Source organism: Arachis hypogaea, chromosome 4 (assembly GCF_003086295.3).
Source record: "Arachis hypogaea cultivar Tifrunner chromosome 4, arahy.Tifrunner.gnm2.J5K5, whole genome shotgun sequence".
In the NCBI taxonomy this organism is placed as follows: Eukaryota; Viridiplantae; Streptophyta; class Magnoliopsida; order Fabales; family Fabaceae; genus Arachis; species Arachis hypogaea.
In genome coordinates, this window is record NC_092039.1 from 14,712,201 (window position 1) to 14,733,720 (window position 21,520).

At 28.1% G+C, this 21,520-nt stretch overlaps 1 protein-coding gene and 1 long non-coding RNA gene across 2 annotated transcripts; one reads left to right on the top strand and one right to left on the bottom strand.

Moving 5' to 3' along the window:
• The first annotated feature begins 10,611 nt into the window (after positions 1-10,611).
• Positions 10,612-12,001, top strand: LOC112796366 (uncharacterized). The gene is made up of 2 exons (XM_025838789.3): positions 10,612-10,818; positions 11,072-12,001. Exons 1-2 carry the CDS (start codon positions 10,771-10,773, stop codon positions 11,717-11,719), a joined length of 696 nt encoding a protein of 231 aa, XP_025694574.1. The 5' UTR covers positions 10,612-10,770; the 3' UTR covers positions 11,720-12,001.
• A 2,603-nt stretch (positions 12,002-14,604) lies between these two features.
• On the bottom strand, positions 14,605-19,626 carry LOC112796368 (uncharacterized). The gene is made up of 3 exons (XR_003199141.3): positions 19,403-19,626; positions 19,056-19,313; positions 14,605-14,945 (listed from the first exon to the last, which is right to left on the bottom strand). It is a non-coding gene; the product is annotated as an uncharacterized lncRNA (long non-coding RNA).
• Between the last annotated feature and the right edge of the window lie 1,894 nt (positions 19,627-21,520).

Here is a 21,520-nt window from a genome sequence, read left to right on the forward strand (position 1 = left end):
TTTTTCTTTGATTTAAATGAATTTTTGTTTGCTTTCTCATTTGGCATGCATCACAAGTAATGTCTTTGTCAAATTTAATTTTAGGAAGACCTTTCACTAAATCCTTCTTTATTAGCTTGACTATATGAAACATGTTAGCATGACCTAACCTTTTATGCCATAGTCATTTTTTGGAATCCATAGAATTAAAATAAGTTACATTTTGACTTTTGAATTTATCTATTGTGAGACCATACACATTATCACATCTTTTAGCCACAAACACCACTTCATCTGAATTTTCATTAACAACAAGATATTCCAATTTTTTAAAAATTATCAAATAATCTAAGACACAAAGTTAGTTAATACTCAAAAAATTATATCTCAACCCATCAATAAAAAAATATTTGTCAATACAAATAGAAAAAAATTTATCCACTTTACCTATGACAATGATCTTACCCTTTTCATCATCACCGAAAATCATAAATCCTCCATTGTACTCATTTAGTTTGATGAAGAATGCAGACTTTTCGATCATGTGCCTTGAACATCCGTTATCAAGATACCACATACCATATATCTTTCTTCTTCCTAGATGCAAGACAAACTTGTACAAAACTTCAAATGATTTTAAGTATCCAAATAAACTTAGATTCTTTGATGTTAATCTTCCTTGGTTGTCTAAGGACATTGAAATTACTTACCACTTTGTACACTTTGTTTCCAACTTTTTTTTTTAACAATAAAACATTGATGAAAAATATGATCACTCATTTTACAAGTGTGATAATAATTTTTTATTGCAGAATTTGAAGATTGGTATGAAGTTTTGTGGTTATAGGTTCTTGCTGTTGATGCTTCATTTTTAGGAAGTGATTTTTCAAAAACAGCATCACTTTTCTCAAAGTAATCTAAACTAGATTTTTCAAATATAGATTTTTGACTAGCTAACATTTTGTCTAAGTTGCTAAAACTTAGAAAAAACTGTGTCAAATCACATTTCAAACCTCTAATAACCTCATGCAATTGTTCATTTTCTTCAATGAAATCAAGTGAAGTATTAGCTGATTGTTTGCCTTTAAATTTTTTAATTTCAGATTTAAAAAATTTATTTTTTTCAACCAAATCAGTGACACTTTCAGTTTCCTTCACTTTCTCTTTGATAAGATCATCGTTTTCAACTCTCAAGAAATCATTTTCAGCTTTGCATTTATCATGTTTTTCAAGAATTTTTCTAATATGTGTAGTTAAGTCATCATTAATTATAAGCAAGTCCTCGTTAGATAGGTCAAAATAATTTACCTCTTCTAGTTGATCTTGACCAGCTATGAGACATGCTTGTGCTTCGTGTTCGGATTCTTATTCATTATCGGAGTCATATTCTAGATCCTCCCATGATGTTATTATCCCCTTCTTCTTGTCTTTCTTCATTCTATCCTCCTTTTTGAGCTTAGGACAATCATACTTGAAATGACCAGCCTCTTTACGATGATGACATATGACTTTGTTGAAATTCCTCTTGTGTTCTTTTGAACTTGAGCCTTTACTCTTCTTTTACTTCTCATGAGTCTTCTCAACCTCCTAAAAAAAATACAATTTCGTTATCTAAAAAACTGTCATTGAAATATTCTTCCAATAAATCAATATTGAATTTTAAGTTCACTTTTTTTTTGTCACGGTTCATATGGGTGGTTTCATAAGCAAGTAGCTTTTCTCTCAACTCATTATAGGTCAGTTGATTTAGATTGTTGCTCTAAAAAATAACAGTTATTTTTGTTTTCTACTCTTTTACGAGATTTCTAAGTATTTTTTTCACTAATACTTGATCAGTATGAGTCATCCCCATTGCATCTAAGCTATTGATGATAATAAAAAATCTTTTAAATATTTTATTGATGGTTTTTCCTTCTTTCATAGTGAACATTTCATATTCCTTTCTAAGCATATCAATTCTTGTTTTCTTGACATGTTGAGTGCTTTCAAGAGTGACTTGGAGTTTATCCTAAATCTCTTTTACTGTTTTGCATCTTGACACTTTTCGATATTCCTCGAAACTAATGGCACAGTGCATCATGTTTATTGCCTTGGCGTTTAGCTCAACTTTCTTTTTATCTTCATCGTTCCATTCTTCTTCTTCTTTGCGAGTCACCACTCCTTCATTGCTTGTATTTGTTGGGACTTGCAGACCGTCCACAATGATTTTTCATATGTTGTAATCAACGGACTACACAAATATCTGCATTCTTTTCTTCCAATAAGTGTAGTTCTTATAATTAAAGAAGGGAGGTCTGTTGTTAGATTACCCCTCAATGAGTGTGTAAGCCACAATATTTGCACCTATATTATTGACCATTAGATCTTTGGTCCAAACTGTAAAGCTTGATTCTTTGAGATTGGACCCTTGATACCAATTGAAGGTTCTCAATGATCTAGAGAAGAGGCTTGAATCTTTGGTATCTTTTAATCTTGTACACTTTATACTTCAAACCAGAATTTAATTCCTTGTTGTTGTAGAATCTATAGTATTGATTATGCAGCAGACAAATTTATTTTGTTTCTCACTAAAAGATGAGAAAGAAAAGATGGAACAAAATAAAGATGAGAAGTTAACACTTTGTTTTGTTATAACTTCTATGAAGTTGATTAAGCAAGAGATAATTTTATTTTGTCTCATAATGAGCGGAACAGAAAAAACAGAGAAGGGAAAAATAACACAACCATATATCCTTATTCAACCACCATGTGCAATATGGCCTACATCTAATTTCCACCACAACTATGGTGGAATTTCTACTATCTTTATTAAATATTTACTAACACTAATTCTCAAGAATTCAAACTAATCCTATCAGGGACAAATCAAACTTCTAACCAAGTTTGATTTGGCTAGGTTCATTCTCTAGACTTTCAACACTAAGTGCTCACCCAACTTAGCAAGGAAAACATCTCAGGTTCATAAATACAAAACAAAATTAATTACAAAAGAGTTTGACATAATTTCTGACTTTTTTCCAAGATTACTCTCTTTACCTTTTTTCATTAATTGAAACAAAGAAAGATAAAATTGAAGAACAAAAAATTCAATGAAACCATGAAGTAAAAGAAGGTTTAGCTAAAAAGTTACGAAGAACTAAATAATGTGCTCACTCTCTTTACTTCAATTTCTGATCGTTTACCCTTTTATGCAAGAGTAAAGCTTCCAAAACTTGAGTTTACTTGAACACTTTTGACTTTGTTCTTCTTCCTCATAAATCATATCAGAGACGCAGAGAAGAAATAGAATAGCAGCAGTGATTTCATGGATAGTAGAGTTGGCTTGAATTCTTACCTAACTTCTTCTCTTTCTTCCTTTTCTCTTGACTTCAAAGATCTGAACCATTAATGCATTTTTTGGCTCCAAATTTTAATTATAACATTTGATTTACAACAGACAAATATAACCTCAATTTTTTCTTCTTATCCGAAAATGTACAGCTAAAAGATGATAGTTTCAATAAGATAGAATTGTTGCACAAAAATAGTAACTCTTCTTCTTTGATTTGATCTTCTTTGATTTTACCTTTTGGCTCCAACTTTTGACTTTTTTCTCTTTTTTTTCTTTTTTGTGCATAAAATAGGTCATCCACCTTTTTTACTTTGCTTGAACTATGTGAACTTACCATTTGCCTTGTGAAACATCCTTTCATCCTTAATTTGTGGGTAATTACGTATGTTTTAAGGTGCGTTTTTTGGTGTCTAAATATTTTTGTCGAAATGTTGCCGAAAAGATATGATAAATTGTAATATTGACAAGTGGATATAAAATTGTCAGAGATAATAGTAAATTTTCTAGAGTTAATAAACAGCGTAAACTTGATTTTTTCATTCTCTCTAACTCAGCTGCTGTTTATCCATCACCAACTTTTATTTACTCCAGCAATGCTCCTCCTTTCTTTATTTGAGCATTTCTTATTAGTGACAGAACTTTTCATTATTATCATTAATACTGATATATAATCAACTGATTTTAATTTTTTTTTGTTTTATAAATAAAAAAGTTATTTTCAAAATAAAATTAATTACTTAACATAATTTATATAATTATTATGCAATTTTTATTATGATTAACATCAAACGGTTATTCCAAAGGACCACATTAAAATTATTTCAGAAAATTGTTCGTCATTTATCTTTTTTAAATGTATTTTTTTTAATTGTCGATCATATTAAATTCTTATTCATAGTCATTAAATAAATTTTAAAGATAAAAATTTGGACAAAACACGTACAAAGAATGAGAATTTCATGCTAACTGAAAGTATAAGAATAATTAAGACTTGGAATTAGAATTTGAAGCACTAATCAAGTACTTATAAGTTATTACCTGATTTTAGAAAACTGAAATTTAGTATTGTGTTTAGTAGCCAAGAATTATAATTAAAATTTTAATTTTAAGACACAAATTTTTATTTTTATTAGTACTTTTAAAAAGTAGAGACACAATAATTTGAAAAACCTAATGAAAGTCTCGGTCTTATAGTTATCAGAACCGAACCGATAATTAACCTGATCATAAGACTGGGTCACTGGGTCAACTGGTAAGTCGCTAATTCACCTGATTGACCCGGTCATAATTAGATAAAATCATAAAAATAAAATTATAAGTTAAAACTTAAAATATATGTTTTAACAAATATATTAATAACAATCAAATATCAATTCCTATATATAATTTATGATGCAAAAAAGATAATAAATTAATTATTAGTATAAAATACTTCTTTAATTTAAAAGAATAAAAGAGAGAAAAAAATATAACACAATCAATATATTAAATTTGGTATCAATATGAATTCATGTTAAAAAAAATAAAAAATAAAATTCATTGAAACTTAGCATATAATTATCTTTCGTTGTATATGTTAATGAAGAATGTGTTGGAAGAGTGGTATAAAAGGGGGAGTGGATCCTCTTCAGTGAAGAAAAAACTGGATGGTGTCAATTGTGATCTCTTACTCTTTATTATTCTCTTTCTTATATTTAATTTTGATCCCACTTATAAAGTTAATGGTAAGAGATCACACTTCATTTCCTCAAGTGTTAAAAAACTAGAGAGGATCCATTTCCATATAAGAGGGGACGTTGCATGCAGTAGGTTCCCTGTTCGAACCATTCATCAAGTTTTTCTGGACAGCGAAGCTCCTACTGTGGTTCGCAGCCCGCGAGTGCATCCGTGGACTCGCACGGGTCAACAGCGGTTTAGATACGAACCGACCATTTTTCAACGGATTTGACCACTATTGACCGAGTCATCTGCGATTCCGGTTCATAGCATCAACCGAACTGACCAAACTACCAGTTCACTAGTTTTTCGGTCGAATCGGCCGGTCCGGTCTGGTTCTGATAACTATGCCTCGGCCTTGTCACCGCCTTCAGGACCACCACAACCTCGTAATTCCTGTGTTATTGCTTTTGTCGCCTCGTTCTTACTAGCTCTATTAAACAGAAGCAGTCAGCAACTCGTTCAGGTGCGTGTCCCATTGTCCAAATCTCTAACCAATCAAATATAGTCCAAATTATAACTTAAAGTAAAACGAACACACATTCCAAATACAGGCACAAAAATAACACCCTGAATTCAAGTATCACCTTAAAGCTAAAAGTTTGCCAGGTCAATATACCCCGTTCGGCCAAAACCCGCCAAAACGCATGGATTAAGCGGTGTAGGTTAGGTGAGCTTTTTTAGTATAGTAGTCTCAAATTTTTAACTCAGCCTACCTTTTTGGCGAGTTATGCGAGCCGATCCAACGAATTTTTGCTTGTTTCTCACCCCTAAGTTAGGGTTCTTTGTTTTTTATTTTTTCATTTAAACAGTTATGGCAACTTAGTCATTTTATGTATTTTCAATCTCTATTTTTATTTTGAACCAAATAAAATACTGAGATATAATTCAGTCATATACATCCTACACCAAACACAACACATGCACTTAATTAAATTTCTGTCTCTAAGTTTCAGTCTCTTTTTCAAACGCTATTTTAAAGTCTCACTTTTTTACAACACCTTCTTCACAATACTAATTAATTTCTAATTGTCAAATACATGTTTAAAAATATTTAAATTCAACACTTTAATTTTCAATAAATTTTTATTTACTAAAAATAATATTTAAAATTTATTTTCATCCTTAACAAACTTTCAATAAGTTTTATTATAAAATAATAAAAAAATACTATAATAAATTTTATTATTATTGTCGATCTTGTTAATAATACATTTTAGAGAAAATTTCATTCCCCTCCTCTAAGAGATATTAAAATGACACCCTCCTTCCCTTTATTTGTAAAATATACATTTTCTTTTCTTATAATTTTTAAAAAATCTCCTCGTTAATCCATTTAATTTTTTTTATGTTAACTACCATTAACTTTATCTATTTTTCAAGAAAAAATAATTTTTTTTACAAAAATTTTATTTTTTGTAACAAAATTTTGTCTAACAAAATACTCTTTAACAAATTCTCTTTCTATTGATTAAATTGTATTTTATTAACATATTTTTTTAAAAAAAATTAATGATTGAATTATTTTTTTTCTAACATACCCTTCAATAATTTTTTTATTATTAAGGAACTAATTTTCTAAAGATGTAAAGGAATGAGATGTCAATTTTTTAAATTTTAAATTTATCCATCTCAACTTATTTATAAGTATTGATAAAGTTGTTAATAATTTTTAATAGTTCTATAAAACAAATTATTTATTAATATTAATTGTTATAGATATTAATAGTGGTAAGATTTTTTTTAATTTAATGTTAAAATAATATACATTGATATCGAAAATTAATAATAAAATACAAAAATTATTGTTAACGAAAATTTTGACAAAATTACAACTTAATAATTAAAAATTATTGAAAGTTATCTTAGAAAAAAATAATTTAATTATTAAAAATTTTTAAAAGAATATTTTGGTAAAGATACAATTTAATTAGTAAAAACTAATTGCTTAAACGGTATTTTGGTAAACAAAATTTAATCACAAAAAATAAAATTTTTGTTAGATGGTATTTTTGTAAAAAATAATTTAAATACAAAAATTTTAAAATGAATTCAAGAGAAATTTTTTTAAAAATTATAAAAAAGAAAGTGTATATTTTACAAATAAAAAAAAAGTATCATTTTAACTTTTCTCGTAAAAGAAAGTATAATTTTCTCTATATTTTATTATTAATATTATTGTTGATGTTATTATTTTTTTAATTATTATTAAAAATTCAATTTATTAATTTTGTTAATAAGATTTTTTTTTAACTCTCATAATCCAAGAACCATGAAAAACTATTGTACATGTCATCTATCCTAGTTTATAGTGGAGTTACTACTTTTAAATTCAAAAATAATAATATGATGCAACAGTGATAACGATGCCACCCGTTAACCCAATGAATTGACTATTGGGACCCATTTGTTACTTTTCGGCAATTTCGACAGCAAATTAAAGGCACGAGAAAATTCGCCATGTTTCAATTCAGAAAAGAAAAGAGATTCTTTTGGCACATTTGTTACGAGCCAGAGAAGAGAAGAGTGTTGCCAAGAGACTTTTGGGTTTGTTTAATTTTCTGCACAATAACCAAACAAATTACACACATTATTGGAATTTTAACATAAATTACTAATGTTTGTTATCATCAAATAAACATATTATTTTTCTGGGGTCTGCTACACATACAAGTAAAAAGGCCATACAAGTTTTACAAGTTATCAACCCAAACTTCATTAACACGCGCATTAACTCACTTTGAATGGAGCGTAACTACACGCGCCCCACTCAAACGGTTCCTCTTCGTCTTCTTCTTCTTCTTCACCTTCTTCTTCTTCTTCTTCCTTTTCCTCTTCCTCTTCCTCTTCCTCTTCCTCTTCTTCTTCTTCTTCTTCTTCTACTTCGTTTTTTTTTTCGATTTTTATGGTTTCTGAAATTCTTCTTATTCTTCTTGCTGCACGTTCTTCTTCCTCTTACTCTTCTTCTTCTTCTTCTCCTTTTCTTTCGTTTCTGAACGTTCTTCTTCCTCGTTTTCCTCCTCTTCTTCTTCTTCTTCATTTACGTCTTTTCTTCTTCTTTTCTCGTTTTTTTTCGGTTTTTCATGGTAAAATCGTTTTTGAAGAAGAAGAAGCAGCAGAAGATGAGGAGGAGAAAGAGAAAGAGTTCTGAATTATGCATGTACTTCAACGAATTTTGGGTGTATTTTCTTAAATCCTTTGGGTGTATTTTCTGTAACCCTTTGGGTGTATTTGAGTGATATCTGACTGATATCTATGGGTGTATCTGACTCATATCTATGGGTGTATCTTACTGATATCTATGGGTGTATTTTTCATTTCAGAAAAAATGGCAAGCATTACAGAAATACACCCAAGAGATTACAGAAAATACACCCAAACGATTACATAAAATACACCCAAGAGATTACAGAAATACACCCAAACGGTTACAGGAATTCACCCAAACGATTATAGAAATACACCCAAAAGATTACAGAAAATACACCCAAAGGATTTAAAGAAATACACCCAAAATCATGCATAATTCAGAACTCTTTCTCTTTCTCCTCCTCGTCTTCTGCTACTTCTTCTTTTTCAAAAACGATTTCAGAGCTTGATGTCAAAAAATAATAGAAATCGAGAATAACGAAGAAAGAAAACAAAGAAAAAAGCACGTAAATGAAGAAGGAGAAAGAGAAGGCAAGAAACAAAAGAAAAGAAGAAGAAGAAGAGGAAGAGGAAGAAGAACGTGCAGCAATAAGAAGAAGAAGGTGCAATGAAAACGTGCCGTAACAGTATGTGGAGAAACTAACGTCAACGACGAAAAACAAACCAGTGAGAAAAGAGGAAAAAAGAACGATCGAAAAAGAAGGAGATGAAGAAGGGATATAGCGCGTCGTACGTGGAGCAGCGCGTAATTTGATTTTATTGTTTAATGAACTTGTAAAGCATACAAGCCATTACAAGCCCTAATGGCTTGTATGCAGAGCTTTTCCCTATTTTTCTCAAACTCAACGCTTAAACTGTGTTTTGTTTTGAGAATAGGATAAGATAAGATACTGAAAATAAGACACAAAGAATATAGACACAAAAATTAGTGTTTTTATATGTTATTTGGTGATAAATTAGAACAAATTATAAAAGTTTAATTTATTTTTATTTTTTTATTAAAAAATTTGAAAAAAAATATAATAATAAAGATATAATTATAAAAAATTAACAAGAATAATAAAAAAATAAAAAATAAATTGTCTTTCTTATTATTAGTATCTTTGGGCAATATTATTTCTATAAATATTCTCGTATGACAAATATGATTTTGTGTTTTTGTGTTCCAATTTTAGTATCCCGTGCCTGTAAACAAGCTTAGCCATAGATACTTGACTGGCACAACTGAGTATGGACTTCTCTTCCATTCCTCTGCTAATTTTTTATTTTTTGGCTTTGCAGATGATGATTGGGCTTCTGATTATAAGAAAGAGGAATGCTAGGGGGACAGCAATTTTTGTGATTTGTAGCCATCAAATAACCATTAATGATGATTTTGATGGTGTGAAATTGATGTGAGATTTCATCCAATAGCTCACTTTTCTTTGCTGGTTATATGCTGGCCAAAATTTAATAAAGTTGCTGGCCCTCTAGACTTTTCCTATAAGAAATTCAATTTAGGCTATTGCAATTTTCTTGGCAGCAACCTTATGGCATAGTCTAGTAAAAAACAACAGGTGGTTAACTATTCCAGTGCTGAATCTGAATATAGAAGTGTTGCAGCTGCTACTACTGAAGTCATTTGGTTGCAAAATCTTTTATCTGAGCTTTGTTTTCAATATTTTGGGACATATACCATCTATTGTGATAATGCTAGCACAATCTAACTATCTCCTAATCCTATAATGCATAATAGGACCAAGCATTTTGATCTCAGCATTCACTTTGTGAGAGACCTTGCCAATTATAGCATCAACTCCATATTGTTCATATACCAGGTGTTGACCAAATTGTTGACATCTATACTTAGTCTCTATCTGCAGTAACTTTCAATAGTTTTTTTGGACAATTCAGAGTCAAAGAATCATCAAAATTTTATTAGCCAAACAGAATTGATTACCAAATGAGAAAATTCTGTTTTGCCAATTAGAGTAACTCATGTATATTAGTATATATATATATATATATAGTTGCTTAGCTAAGAATGTAAATACAACTTGAGTTTAGTAATCATTCTTTATTTTCATTGATATCAGAATATACTCATTTAACTTCTCTTATCTTCTTCTCCAACTTATGTTTCTTCGCTCAAAGTAACATTGTGTAAATATCTTTCACAAGGGGAAAAAAAATAATTTATCCCACTAATAAATTAAATGAAAAATGATTTATCCCACTAAAAAATTAAATGATGTTCGCTCAATAATACGGTATAGCTAGGTAGGACAAGTATGACTTTGATGGATTAACTAAGAATTCTAGAACTAGATGTTACATATACCCAAGTGGTTAGGCTAATAAAACTTAAAATAATCCCAAAATCTAAAACAGCTCTGTAAAGATAAAATTCTTTGGGGCTTCATTTTCAATACAACCATTGAATTTGTGTAATGAAAAGGTTGTTGTGTTTTTCCTTAAGAAAGACAACAACTAAATTGATTTTTCAAATTATTTACTCTCTTAGAATATGGAAGACATTGTCCAAACTCCCCATTATATGACACACAAAACATTTCTGAAATTTTATCACTTACATCCCTAGATTGTACCGCGCCATGGAGGAGATTACCAAGCACACCATACATGAACAAGATATTATAGAGGTAATAAATATATATTCTACTTTATTGATATTGTTTTATGGTGAAAACTCAGGTGCAGTCAATTTCACGTGAAGTTGATAGTTGAGAGCCGTTAGATGAAAATTTAGTCAAATCAGTCAAATTATCTAACAATTCTCAGTTATCAACTTCACGTGAAGTCGACTGCACCTGAGTTTTCACCTTATTTTATTTGTTTAAATTAAATTGGCTAAATTGAACATTTATTGGTTTTTTGTTTTTATTCTTGCTATAGAAGATGATATTATCAATAGGGCAGACATTTTCATTGGCGTACGGAAAGAAATTTGGAAGAATTGTTCTTAGAGGTGCCTATGAGGACATATTAGCATTGTTCAAAAAATTGAAGAAAAAAGAACAAAGTCCTCAACATTATTATCAAGAGCAATATGATCAATATCAACCTTCAGCTCCTCCAATTCCACCAGATTCCGCAGAATCATTTGATTATTGTTCTTTTGAAGTACATGATTGTAATGAACAAGTTGATTTTGAAGGGAAGGGACTAGTGGACAATGTTTATGTTCCTTTGTTAGAAAAAGTTTGCAATATTCATCCTTCATTGCTGGAGTGTCAAAGGAAAAGGACTTATAAGTATTCAGGTTGGGCTTTTAATGCACTTGGAAGGGTATTGCACTTTTTGGAGACAACAAAATTGGAAGAGATGAATGTGGAAGCATGTGAGTGCCTTCAAATGTTGTGGGATGAAGTTCAAGTCTTTGGGTTTGAGTTGTCATGGCTTGCACCCCAAGTAGAGTTTGCTTTGAATATGGAGAAATTCATGAGGGAAGTGGAGAAGCTTGAGGAGGAAAAGAAGACCATATTCATGAGGATTCAAGAGTTAAGGATGAAATTTAAAGAGGAATTATATATTAGGGTTTAGGATTATTTAAAGAACAAAATTTATTAAGTCTAGCTATTATTGTCATAACTTGTAATGCATCTTGTTTCATTTTAGGATTCAAAGTCTTCTTTGTTTTTTTCCTATTAAAGGGTCTAGAGTTTTAATAATTACTCAAAACACAAAAGTAAGCAAATATAAATAAGTATAAGATATGATGCTTAACTCATCAAACTTTGTCATTCACTATTAGAGATTTTTTTTTTTGGGGGGCATAAAAATGTGAAAGCATATATATGTTCAATTATTAATATGCTGCTATGTGTGGGATAAAGGAATCTCATCCCTCTTATCATTCTCAAAATCTAACGACGGAAATAAATGCATTATTATTAGTCTTTTTTAATTTAATTCTTCGAGTTCTCTCCAAAAAGAAACAAACATATATATATATATAGTCTCAGAATTAAAGAAGAAATTGAAAATACTTTAACAAAACCATTTATGTATTTAATTAATAAAAATTAAGCTTCTTAATTAGTTAAGATAGAAGGCCTATTCGAATCTATAAAATTGTATTTGATTATAAAAACACAAAAATTAGTATTTTTATATATTTTATTTAATAATAATTTAGAATAAATTATAAAAATTTAATTTATTCTCATTTTTTATTAAAAAATTTAAAAAAATATAATAATAAAAAATATAATTATAAAAAATTAATAAAAATAATAAAAATAAAAAATAAATTATTTATTGTATTAGTATTTTTATGTCTTTCTTATCAAAATAAACATAAAATATATTAATTTAATATCGATAAATTAAATATAATATCTCTATTTATACGATGTCACATCTATTAAATATAATTTCATGTCTTGTATACTGTGAGTCGTGACATAGCTTAAAGAATGTCCACAAAATTTGTTGACGGATTATGGGCCACATTATCGTCAAGATCCAAATTTGCCGACAAGACCAAAAACACACAGTAATAATGATATGATTAATTGGTAGTTGGTATCACAATAAGATAGTATAACAATTTTAAGACATTATACACAGAAATATAATTAGACAATTTGAAATGGTTGTTTAACAACTCATATACATAACCTAAAGTCATATTGTTCAACACAAAATTATTCAGCTAACACAGCATCCAATACATTTAGTTCTAAAGAGTCACTTTTATTTATTGTTTTTTCCTCAACTGATTTGATGCTGAATCCACACAAGTCTCCCTCTTTCAAGCTAGATGCTTCACAAAATTCCTTCCAATTGCTTTTAAGTTTGTATTCTTTTTTCCTGTTTTGGCTTTTAATAATTAATTTAAAAATAAAATTTCTCCTATCTTTTTTTGGTCCAATAATATTTGTCATTTTCTATTAAAATTCTAAAAATTGAACCAATTATTAAATTGATAGAATTAAAAATTAAAAAATTTAAATATTCAATCAAAATTTAACTGAAGTTAAATCGGTTATAATAAAATAATATATTTATATATAAGAGTTATGTTACGTGTACACTAAAATAAGCTATTAAAATCAGTCACTAGTATAAAATACATGCTGAAATATAAATATACATTAAAAATAAATTAAACCACATATATATTTATATACAAATACATTGGTAACGATTTTAGTGACTAATTTTAGTATACAAATAATATTTATAAAATAGATACTTTTTTTAAAAAATAAATTTTTATATTTTATTATTTTAAACCGACTAACTACTAAAAAATTATATTAGTTCGATCGGTATGTTAATTAATTTTTTAATTCTTTGACCGATTTTTTGTCTAAATTGAATTTAGTAATCGGTTCTTAGTTAATCCAATTAAATCAATCGATTCATTCCAATTCTCAAAACCATGCTCTCTACACACTGCATTCGCTATATAATGTGTTTCAATTAATTCAAACCATATTCTCAAGCTTCGGTAATTATGGCATTTAAACTTAGTTTTAGACGCCGTGTTTTAGCTTTTGCTTTGCTTTATGTTTGTCTATTTTGGAAATTAGGTATGATTAGGATTATATTTTTCAATTTAGTTATTTTGTGAACAAAATTAATGGATTTGAATTTAATCACATGTTGAGTCTTAATTTGATAGGAAATGCTGATGATGGTGATGATGATTATCCCGAGAACCAGATAGGTTCTGGAATTGGTGGTGCTGGAGTTGGAAACGGTAGCAATACAGGGGTTGGTGGTGTTAGAGTAGGAGCTGGGTTTGTTATACTTGGTGACCCTTCTCAAATTGTCTCCAAATCCTTGCTTTGTTTCAGTGATGAGAGTACCATCTATATTACCCACATTATTTTTTGTTATCTTCTTAAACTCTGTTAAGGAGTTAATGAAATATCTGTTACAATATGTACAATGTACTGTTTATTTGGTTTAATATGAGTAAAAAAATAAATATTCAAGATAAAATATTACTAATTTCTCAAACATAATATACTAGTAGGTAACCCGTGCATTCGCACGGCCTTAAATAGATTCCTTTCAGTTAATTTTATTTTTAATTTTTGGATTCTAATTAAAATATAGAATATTTAATTTAGTGTTATAATTGATAATAATAACTATATACTTATGAATATTGTTACAAATTTACGATGTAAATATAAGATGATTAAACATACTTAGAGTAAAAAGGATAAAAAATAATATAATTTAAAATTTAAAAACATATAAATGGTTAAAAACTTTTGTGATGAAGTCAGAAAATTTTTTAATATACTTGCACAATAACTTATTTATCCCCAATAACACAGTTTTATCTAAATATTATAGTTAATTATTATAGACCATTCGCTTCTTTTTCAATAGCTATTAATTAAATAATTCTTTTCACATATTGATCACAAAATAAAAATTATATTCTAGCTATTAAAACTAAAAACTAAACATCAAGCACGACACTCGTCCATATGCTCATCAAAATTATAATTCGAATTTTTTAAAATAACAAGTTGTTGCTCATCTCTCGGAGACAAGTTACTACTATGTTTAACACTTGGACTATGTGAATATCTGACACTCTGATTAATAACATCCTAAATAACATAAAAAAAGCAAAAATATTCACTGCAAAAAAATACCATTTATACAAAAAAACTGAACAATAATCTTTAATATTAATATCTACTTATATACTTCATTGAGTATACAATTTTATAGGGATTACCTTGCATTGTGGATCCTTCAAACATGCAATGTCACTTGATGGGTTATTAACAGAAATCTGTATTGTTTTAAAAAAAAATAAATTAACATACATATATAATTAACTTACATTAATAGTTTCAAAAAAGCTGAACAAAAAATAGCTCATTTCCACATATTAAGAATTTAGATGGAGGCAACATTTTTTTCTTTAAAAGAATATGAGAATCATTACTAAATCAACAAAATGCCTTTAGATAGAAGCAAACAGGAGTAAAAAGCGAAAAAGAAAAAAGATTCTGTAATTATTGTTTAGATCTCAAAAAGATAAAATTAATTTAAGAAAAAACCTTAGTCATGCTATATAATATCAAGTAATAATATATAATACCTGGAATACGATATTTTGCATGAGAATATAATTATAAAAAGATAAAGAAGAATGCAAATATAATATAAAAAACATAAATATAGTAATAGGCATAAATTAAGATTATCTCTTACTACTCAATTCTTGAACTTAGAATATATAAATTGTAAATTATATCACCAAAGTAATCAGTAATATATAAATTTACACTCCATTTTATATCACCAATTGCATTGTATTTGCATAATCACTTAAAGACATTGGTTGAATAGCTTCTTTTATCATATTATTTTTTTAAAATAAGAATTTGAGAGTTAAAACAAAGCTGAATAGTAAAAAAAACTCTATTACAGTAAGTGATCTAATTAGATTAGGTACAAAACATTGCAATTCAAAAGATAGTTTTTCAATTTTTAGTAATGTAAGAAAATTTTAATGTCTTATATTGTAGAATAATGACCACAAAATCAAAACTCATTTGTTCATATGCCTGAAAGGTCAATACAAAGAACACAATCAAAACTCATGACTTCACACAAATGAAAAACCAACCAAATATGTTTATACCACTTTTTTTATATGCACATTTAACAATCCAACATTTTTTTTCTTTCATTCACTTGTATATTGATCATGTTTTCAACTTGAACAAAGAAAAACAAAAGAATATATTTATAGGAAATTTTGATGCATTTGTTAATCGTGAAGCAAACCTTCCTCCGTTAATGTCTTTTTATAAGCAAGGAAGTATTATTTCCAAATCAATAGCTGTTATGACCAAGCAGCAAACAATTAGGGACATCAAAAAAAAGAAAACTGTAAAAATTATATTACACATCTTGTTCATGGATCTAACTTTAAAATTAAAGTGAACCAAAATAAGTATCAATTAATGGAGAACACAAAATTATACTGACAAATGGCAACACTAATATTTCGTTCTAATGTATACAAACAACATTTGTTAATTACTCAAGAGATGAAAGTTATCGGAGATAAATTGTTCAAACAAGTTAGATAGGAAACACATGCTTTGAAAATCAACCTTTCTCCCATTTGTAGTAGGACGTCACTTACCTCATAGATCCAAAATTAAAAAAAAATGGATATTTACATTGGGACTATCATCATTATTCACACATGAAAGAACAATAAATCTGGAGATGATACCAAAACTTTTCATCATAATTCATAACAACATAATAAATATTACATCCAGAGAATCAAACTTGGTGCACAGGTGAATGAGCTTATATTAAGATCAAAGGTTTTTTTATTGTTTATTTCTATCCTCACGCACAATCTTATATAGGAACTATTCACAAAATCCTAATTTATAACACAGGTCTAATTTCAATCAATTTGTATTGGAAGACTCAACAAACTCATACTTCTGAAAATTCACATTCATCATCACACATTAAAAATTAAGTATTTTATGCACAAATTTTGTCTTCTTTTTTCCTTTTGTTGAACTTCTGATCATTAAAATTTAATAAATTAAAGCAAACCTTAAAGTATCAAATACACAACCCAAATACACAAGACTAAATTACTTTATTAAAGAGAAAAAAAATTAAGTTACACTATTCTTTCTTTAATTGTATGTTAATGTTAACATTAGTTAGCAAAACCTTTCTTCAGCTAATACATTGAAAATTCAAGTAGTCAAGCACTACAGTAAGCAAGAAAGAATAACCTAGGAAACATCAAACCATATTCAATCATTTTTGAACCATGGCTTTCGAAGGACGGTTTAATAACTAATACCAATTTAATCAAAATAAATTTCAAACGAATTCAGCACAACCAAGAAAAAGCAAAAAAGAATCTAGTATCTAATATTACACGAATTTAAAGCTTTTGTCATTGATAGTTAATTTTTTGAATGTCACAAAATTAAGAAATAAAAGACATGAATTGAGATAAAAGTTATAGCTCAACTTCTAAACACCTAAGAAAAAACTCGACATAAAAAAAAACCAGAATTCAGAAATGCAAATCATTAAAAAACCAGAAAAGAAGATATTTGAAGGAGAATGACAAAGAAGAGTGAGCCACAAGTTAAAAGATGTACATCATCTTCTCCCTCTTATTCACATGCAAACTTTTTTTAATTCTGTAAAGGAGAAAGATTATAACCAAAACAAACATAGGCTGATGTGAGAAATATAACTGCATATCTATAAAAAAGTACTGACTACCTCAACTACCCTAAAATCTTATGAGATATCGTGCCACCCTGTAACATAGAACCTAAGAATATAACAATAATAAATTTAAATAAACAATTTACTTAACCAATAATATTAGATGCACAATTTCCAAGGTTATCTAACTACTACAACTATTTTAACATGTATCTATAAAAAAATTAACTACCTCACTTGTCCTAACCTCCTACATTATAGTTGACAAACCTATGAAACAAAACTTAAGAAGTGAACTATGACTCACATTCTTGTAAACACAAAAGAGAATGTTAATGACATAATGAAGCTAATAAAGTTGTACTAAAGAAACCTAATAAAGCTAACATATGAAGTTGGTAAAACATATGATTCATATAGAGTCTAATGCTGCAATATGTCATCATTATTTTGTAACAGAACAACAGTAAACATCACATAGTAATGGTGACAAATGACAGCAACAACCAGTAGGTATTTTCTTTGAATAATAAAATCAGTAAATTTTTTAAATGAACACAACACGTGTAACTGCATGCATCTTAAGTTAAGCAATAAACCAAACCTTCCTATTTCAAATCAACCAATCCAATTATGTGAAAGTAAATATAATTAGTTTGTTTGAAACTCATTTACTAAAACAAATAAATAGAACAAAGAAAAAATATTTTTGTTAATTAGATCAAGGCTTCAAAGGCACATACAAAAATTGATTCAAAAATTTTCGTTCTATTCTCACACAAAATGAAATGAAAATTAAGATTAAATACCTTAATTCTAAAGTTTATTGTAGATCACAAGTACCACCTAATAAGAGTTAGCTCAGAAGGACTGGGTTGAATTCCAAGTAAATCTTATTTTAATTAATCTCAAAAGCCCTAATCTTAAAATCTCTCTTGGGAGGAGTCATGTGCCAGTTACTACTATAGATTTTGGGACTTAAGAGTTTCCTTCCTTACCTTTGGTCAATCAGAAACAAAAAAGGTTGTAAGTCCTTGGTGAATTTTTTCTATAAGATACTTAGTCGGACAATCAAAGAAAAGGAAAAGATAAATAAAACTGTGCTGAACTATTTTATTTCCACTAAAAACCAATCTTTCTAACATAGGGAAAGGACCTTTCAACGTCATAAAATGTTATGTTTGCTAGAAGAAATCAGAGACATTGATTCACATATTTTAAAGAGTTTATCTTCATCTTAGAGAAAGAAATATATGCTGAAAATGAAAAATAGTTAAAAAAAAGTGAAAAATCAACATTTCTAATACATACACATTTATGAATATCCAGAATGACAATATGCCAATTTTTCTAACAAAAAAAAAAGAAGTTTTATCTGTTAACATGAAAACATGATTCTTGATTTTTAGATTACAAATTTCCATAAATATAATACAAAAGAAAAATGATCAACTAACTTTTATTAGAGAAATTATTATCGACTATATAAATGCAGATTAGAGCGAAGAAGAACAATAGATTAAGAATAAAACAGAATAACAAACCTGAAAAAAGTAGTGATTAAAGACGATTATGCATGTCCTTAAAATAATGTAGAACCAAAGATTTGATAAAATTTTAAGAAATTAAAAATAAAAGACCAAAAATTTCAGAAAATAAAAGTTCGTACCCCAAACGAAGGTTGACCTAGTGTCGTCCATGTCGAAGCCATCTTAAATTTCATCAATGGAGGTCACGAATGAAGCCACCGTCTCTCTGTTGAGAATGAGATGGAATGGCATCGGTGATTGCGGCAAATCGGTAGCGATGCACTTGCGGGGTATCGAAGACGCATGACGTGGAAGAGCGATCGCGGTGAGCAGCATCGCCGGAGGAGAATGAGGTGTTGCCGATTCGGCTTGAAAGGGAATCATCGAGAATGAATGACCTAAAACCAAAAGGGTTTAAATCAAAATTTGAAATTAAGAAAAAAAACTGAAATTGAAAGAATAAGAAAAAAGGAAGAGAGATGCGTACCATTGTTGAAGGGGAGAAGAATCAGTGACCATGGCTTCTCTGAGTTATCTTTCTTTCCCTCACTTCCTTTCCTATTTTTTCCGTATTTCTTTGTTGAGCTTTTAACCCTCTATTTTGTGAAACAAAGGAAAGGAAGAAAGAAAAGTGGGCTAGGAGTAGTGACAGTACACACCTAATTCCTTTGACCAAATAAGACAACTCATGCTAAATTTTGAAACCTAATAAACCTATCTGATGTAGTGCGTAGAATAGGTTATAACTTGTTGAGATGAACAAAAATATATCATATGAAGCTTCTAATTTTTTGAGAATTCTGATTTTTAAAAAATTCAAAATTCTAAAAAAATGCCATGTCAGCTTGAGCTCTTCCAAGTTTACTAGTTTAAAAGATTCATATTATCCAGAATAACCATCCAGGTATCAGGAATAATAAACATCTAATAATCCAACATTCCTAAACTCCTATTGTACATGTTATACATATATTTCATTAGCTCTCTATACTTCTTCTTCTTAAATAACCGCTTTTAATTAAATTGGATTCTCTATTTGAATTAGAAATACTTCTTAGTTTATATTTTGATTTATTCTTACTTATTTGTAGTTTAAAAATATTATATGTACGCACCAAAAATTAGTTATATAGTATATTTTAGTATATTTATGTATAAACATATATGTTTTTTATTTATTTTTATTGTATATTTTATTTTTTAATATCTAATCTATACCAAAACTAATTTAGTGGTTGATTTTTAGAATGTACGTAATATAATTAATTTTTAGAATACGATTTTAAATTGATTTTCGGCCAAAATTATAATTTTTTTTTATCATTTGATAAAAATTGCACTTTTGCTTCAAACTTAATAGAAAATTGCATCCAACTTGGAGGAATGTAAAAATTCAATTTCCTTAGAAGTCTTAACTTCTTTAATTTATGCAAACTTACTGTTTTTAACATTCTTGTTATCAAATTATTAATAACCAAGTTAGTAAATGAGATATTAATAACAATTAAACATTACAGATTAATCTATTTGTACTAGACATTGAAGGTAATTAAATAGTTCAATCAATCCTCATTGCATTGTGTGTTCATTCAGATTTATAAAAGTTGTGAAGAGCCATATAGATTAAGTGAGAAAGGAGACTTGAATGTAGCAAGAGAGAAGATTTATAAGTTCTGTGAAGGGCCATGTTTGTCTGAGACTAGATTGGTCCTTAGTTGCCTCAAAAAGATATACAGCCGCTTTACATTTTCTAACAAAGCAACCATACAAGACATCAGAGAAACAATTCATGATGGCTGTTTTGGCTTCCTTTTAGGTAATAACTACTATTCTTTCATATATACCACCCATGAATTTTCATACGTATAAATTCAAAAAAAAAAAGAGTATATTTTAAGCAAGATTTTAAAAACGAATCGAACTAATAGAACTAGAAGTTCAGAAGTTTAAAAAATCAACTAAGTTTTAATCGGAGTTGAAATTGATATAATAAAATAATATATTTATATATAAAATATATAATTTTTTAGAATAAAGTCATCTCTTTATTTTATTATTTTAAATCAGTTAATAATTAAAAATTAAATCGATTTGACTGATTAATTAATTTTTATTTTTTTTATTTTTGACTAATTATATATCTCTAATATGCGAAAATTTCTATTGAGATTGCTTTTTTTTTTTTGCCTAAGGCTTATTTTCTTTTTTTATTTGTTTTATACTAACTTTTTTCTTTTAAAGTTCACCAAATATCGAACGGTTGACTTTTCCTATATAAAATTCTGATACCATATCATAAAATTACTTCTCTAAAAGATTTAGACTAGACTAATAGTTAAAAAGATATAAGATAAATAGTTATATCTTTAATAACTAGAGCATTTTAGTATTCAATAAATCCTACTTAACTACCAATTCGATCTGATTCAGTTCTCAAAAAATGATTTTAACGTGAACTTTCTAACAAAAGACAAATATTCAAGTTTACGTTGTTGTCACTTTCTGTTACATTTTTTATTTTGAGTTAATGTATCTAATAAATATGAACATTTTAATGATCTGTTATAGACGTTTTTGGATAAATTTAAATACATTTATCCAATAA

Excerpts from the sequence above, each read along its gene's own strand:
- LOC112796366 (XM_025838789.3), top strand. The coding sequence starts at position 10,771 with ATGGAGGAGATTACCAAGCACACCATACATGAACAAGATATTATAGAG. Across the intron at positions 10,819-11,071 it reads ATGAACAAGATATTATAGAG|AAGATGATATTATCAATAGG; the intron begins GTAATAAATATA and ends TTCTTGCTATAG.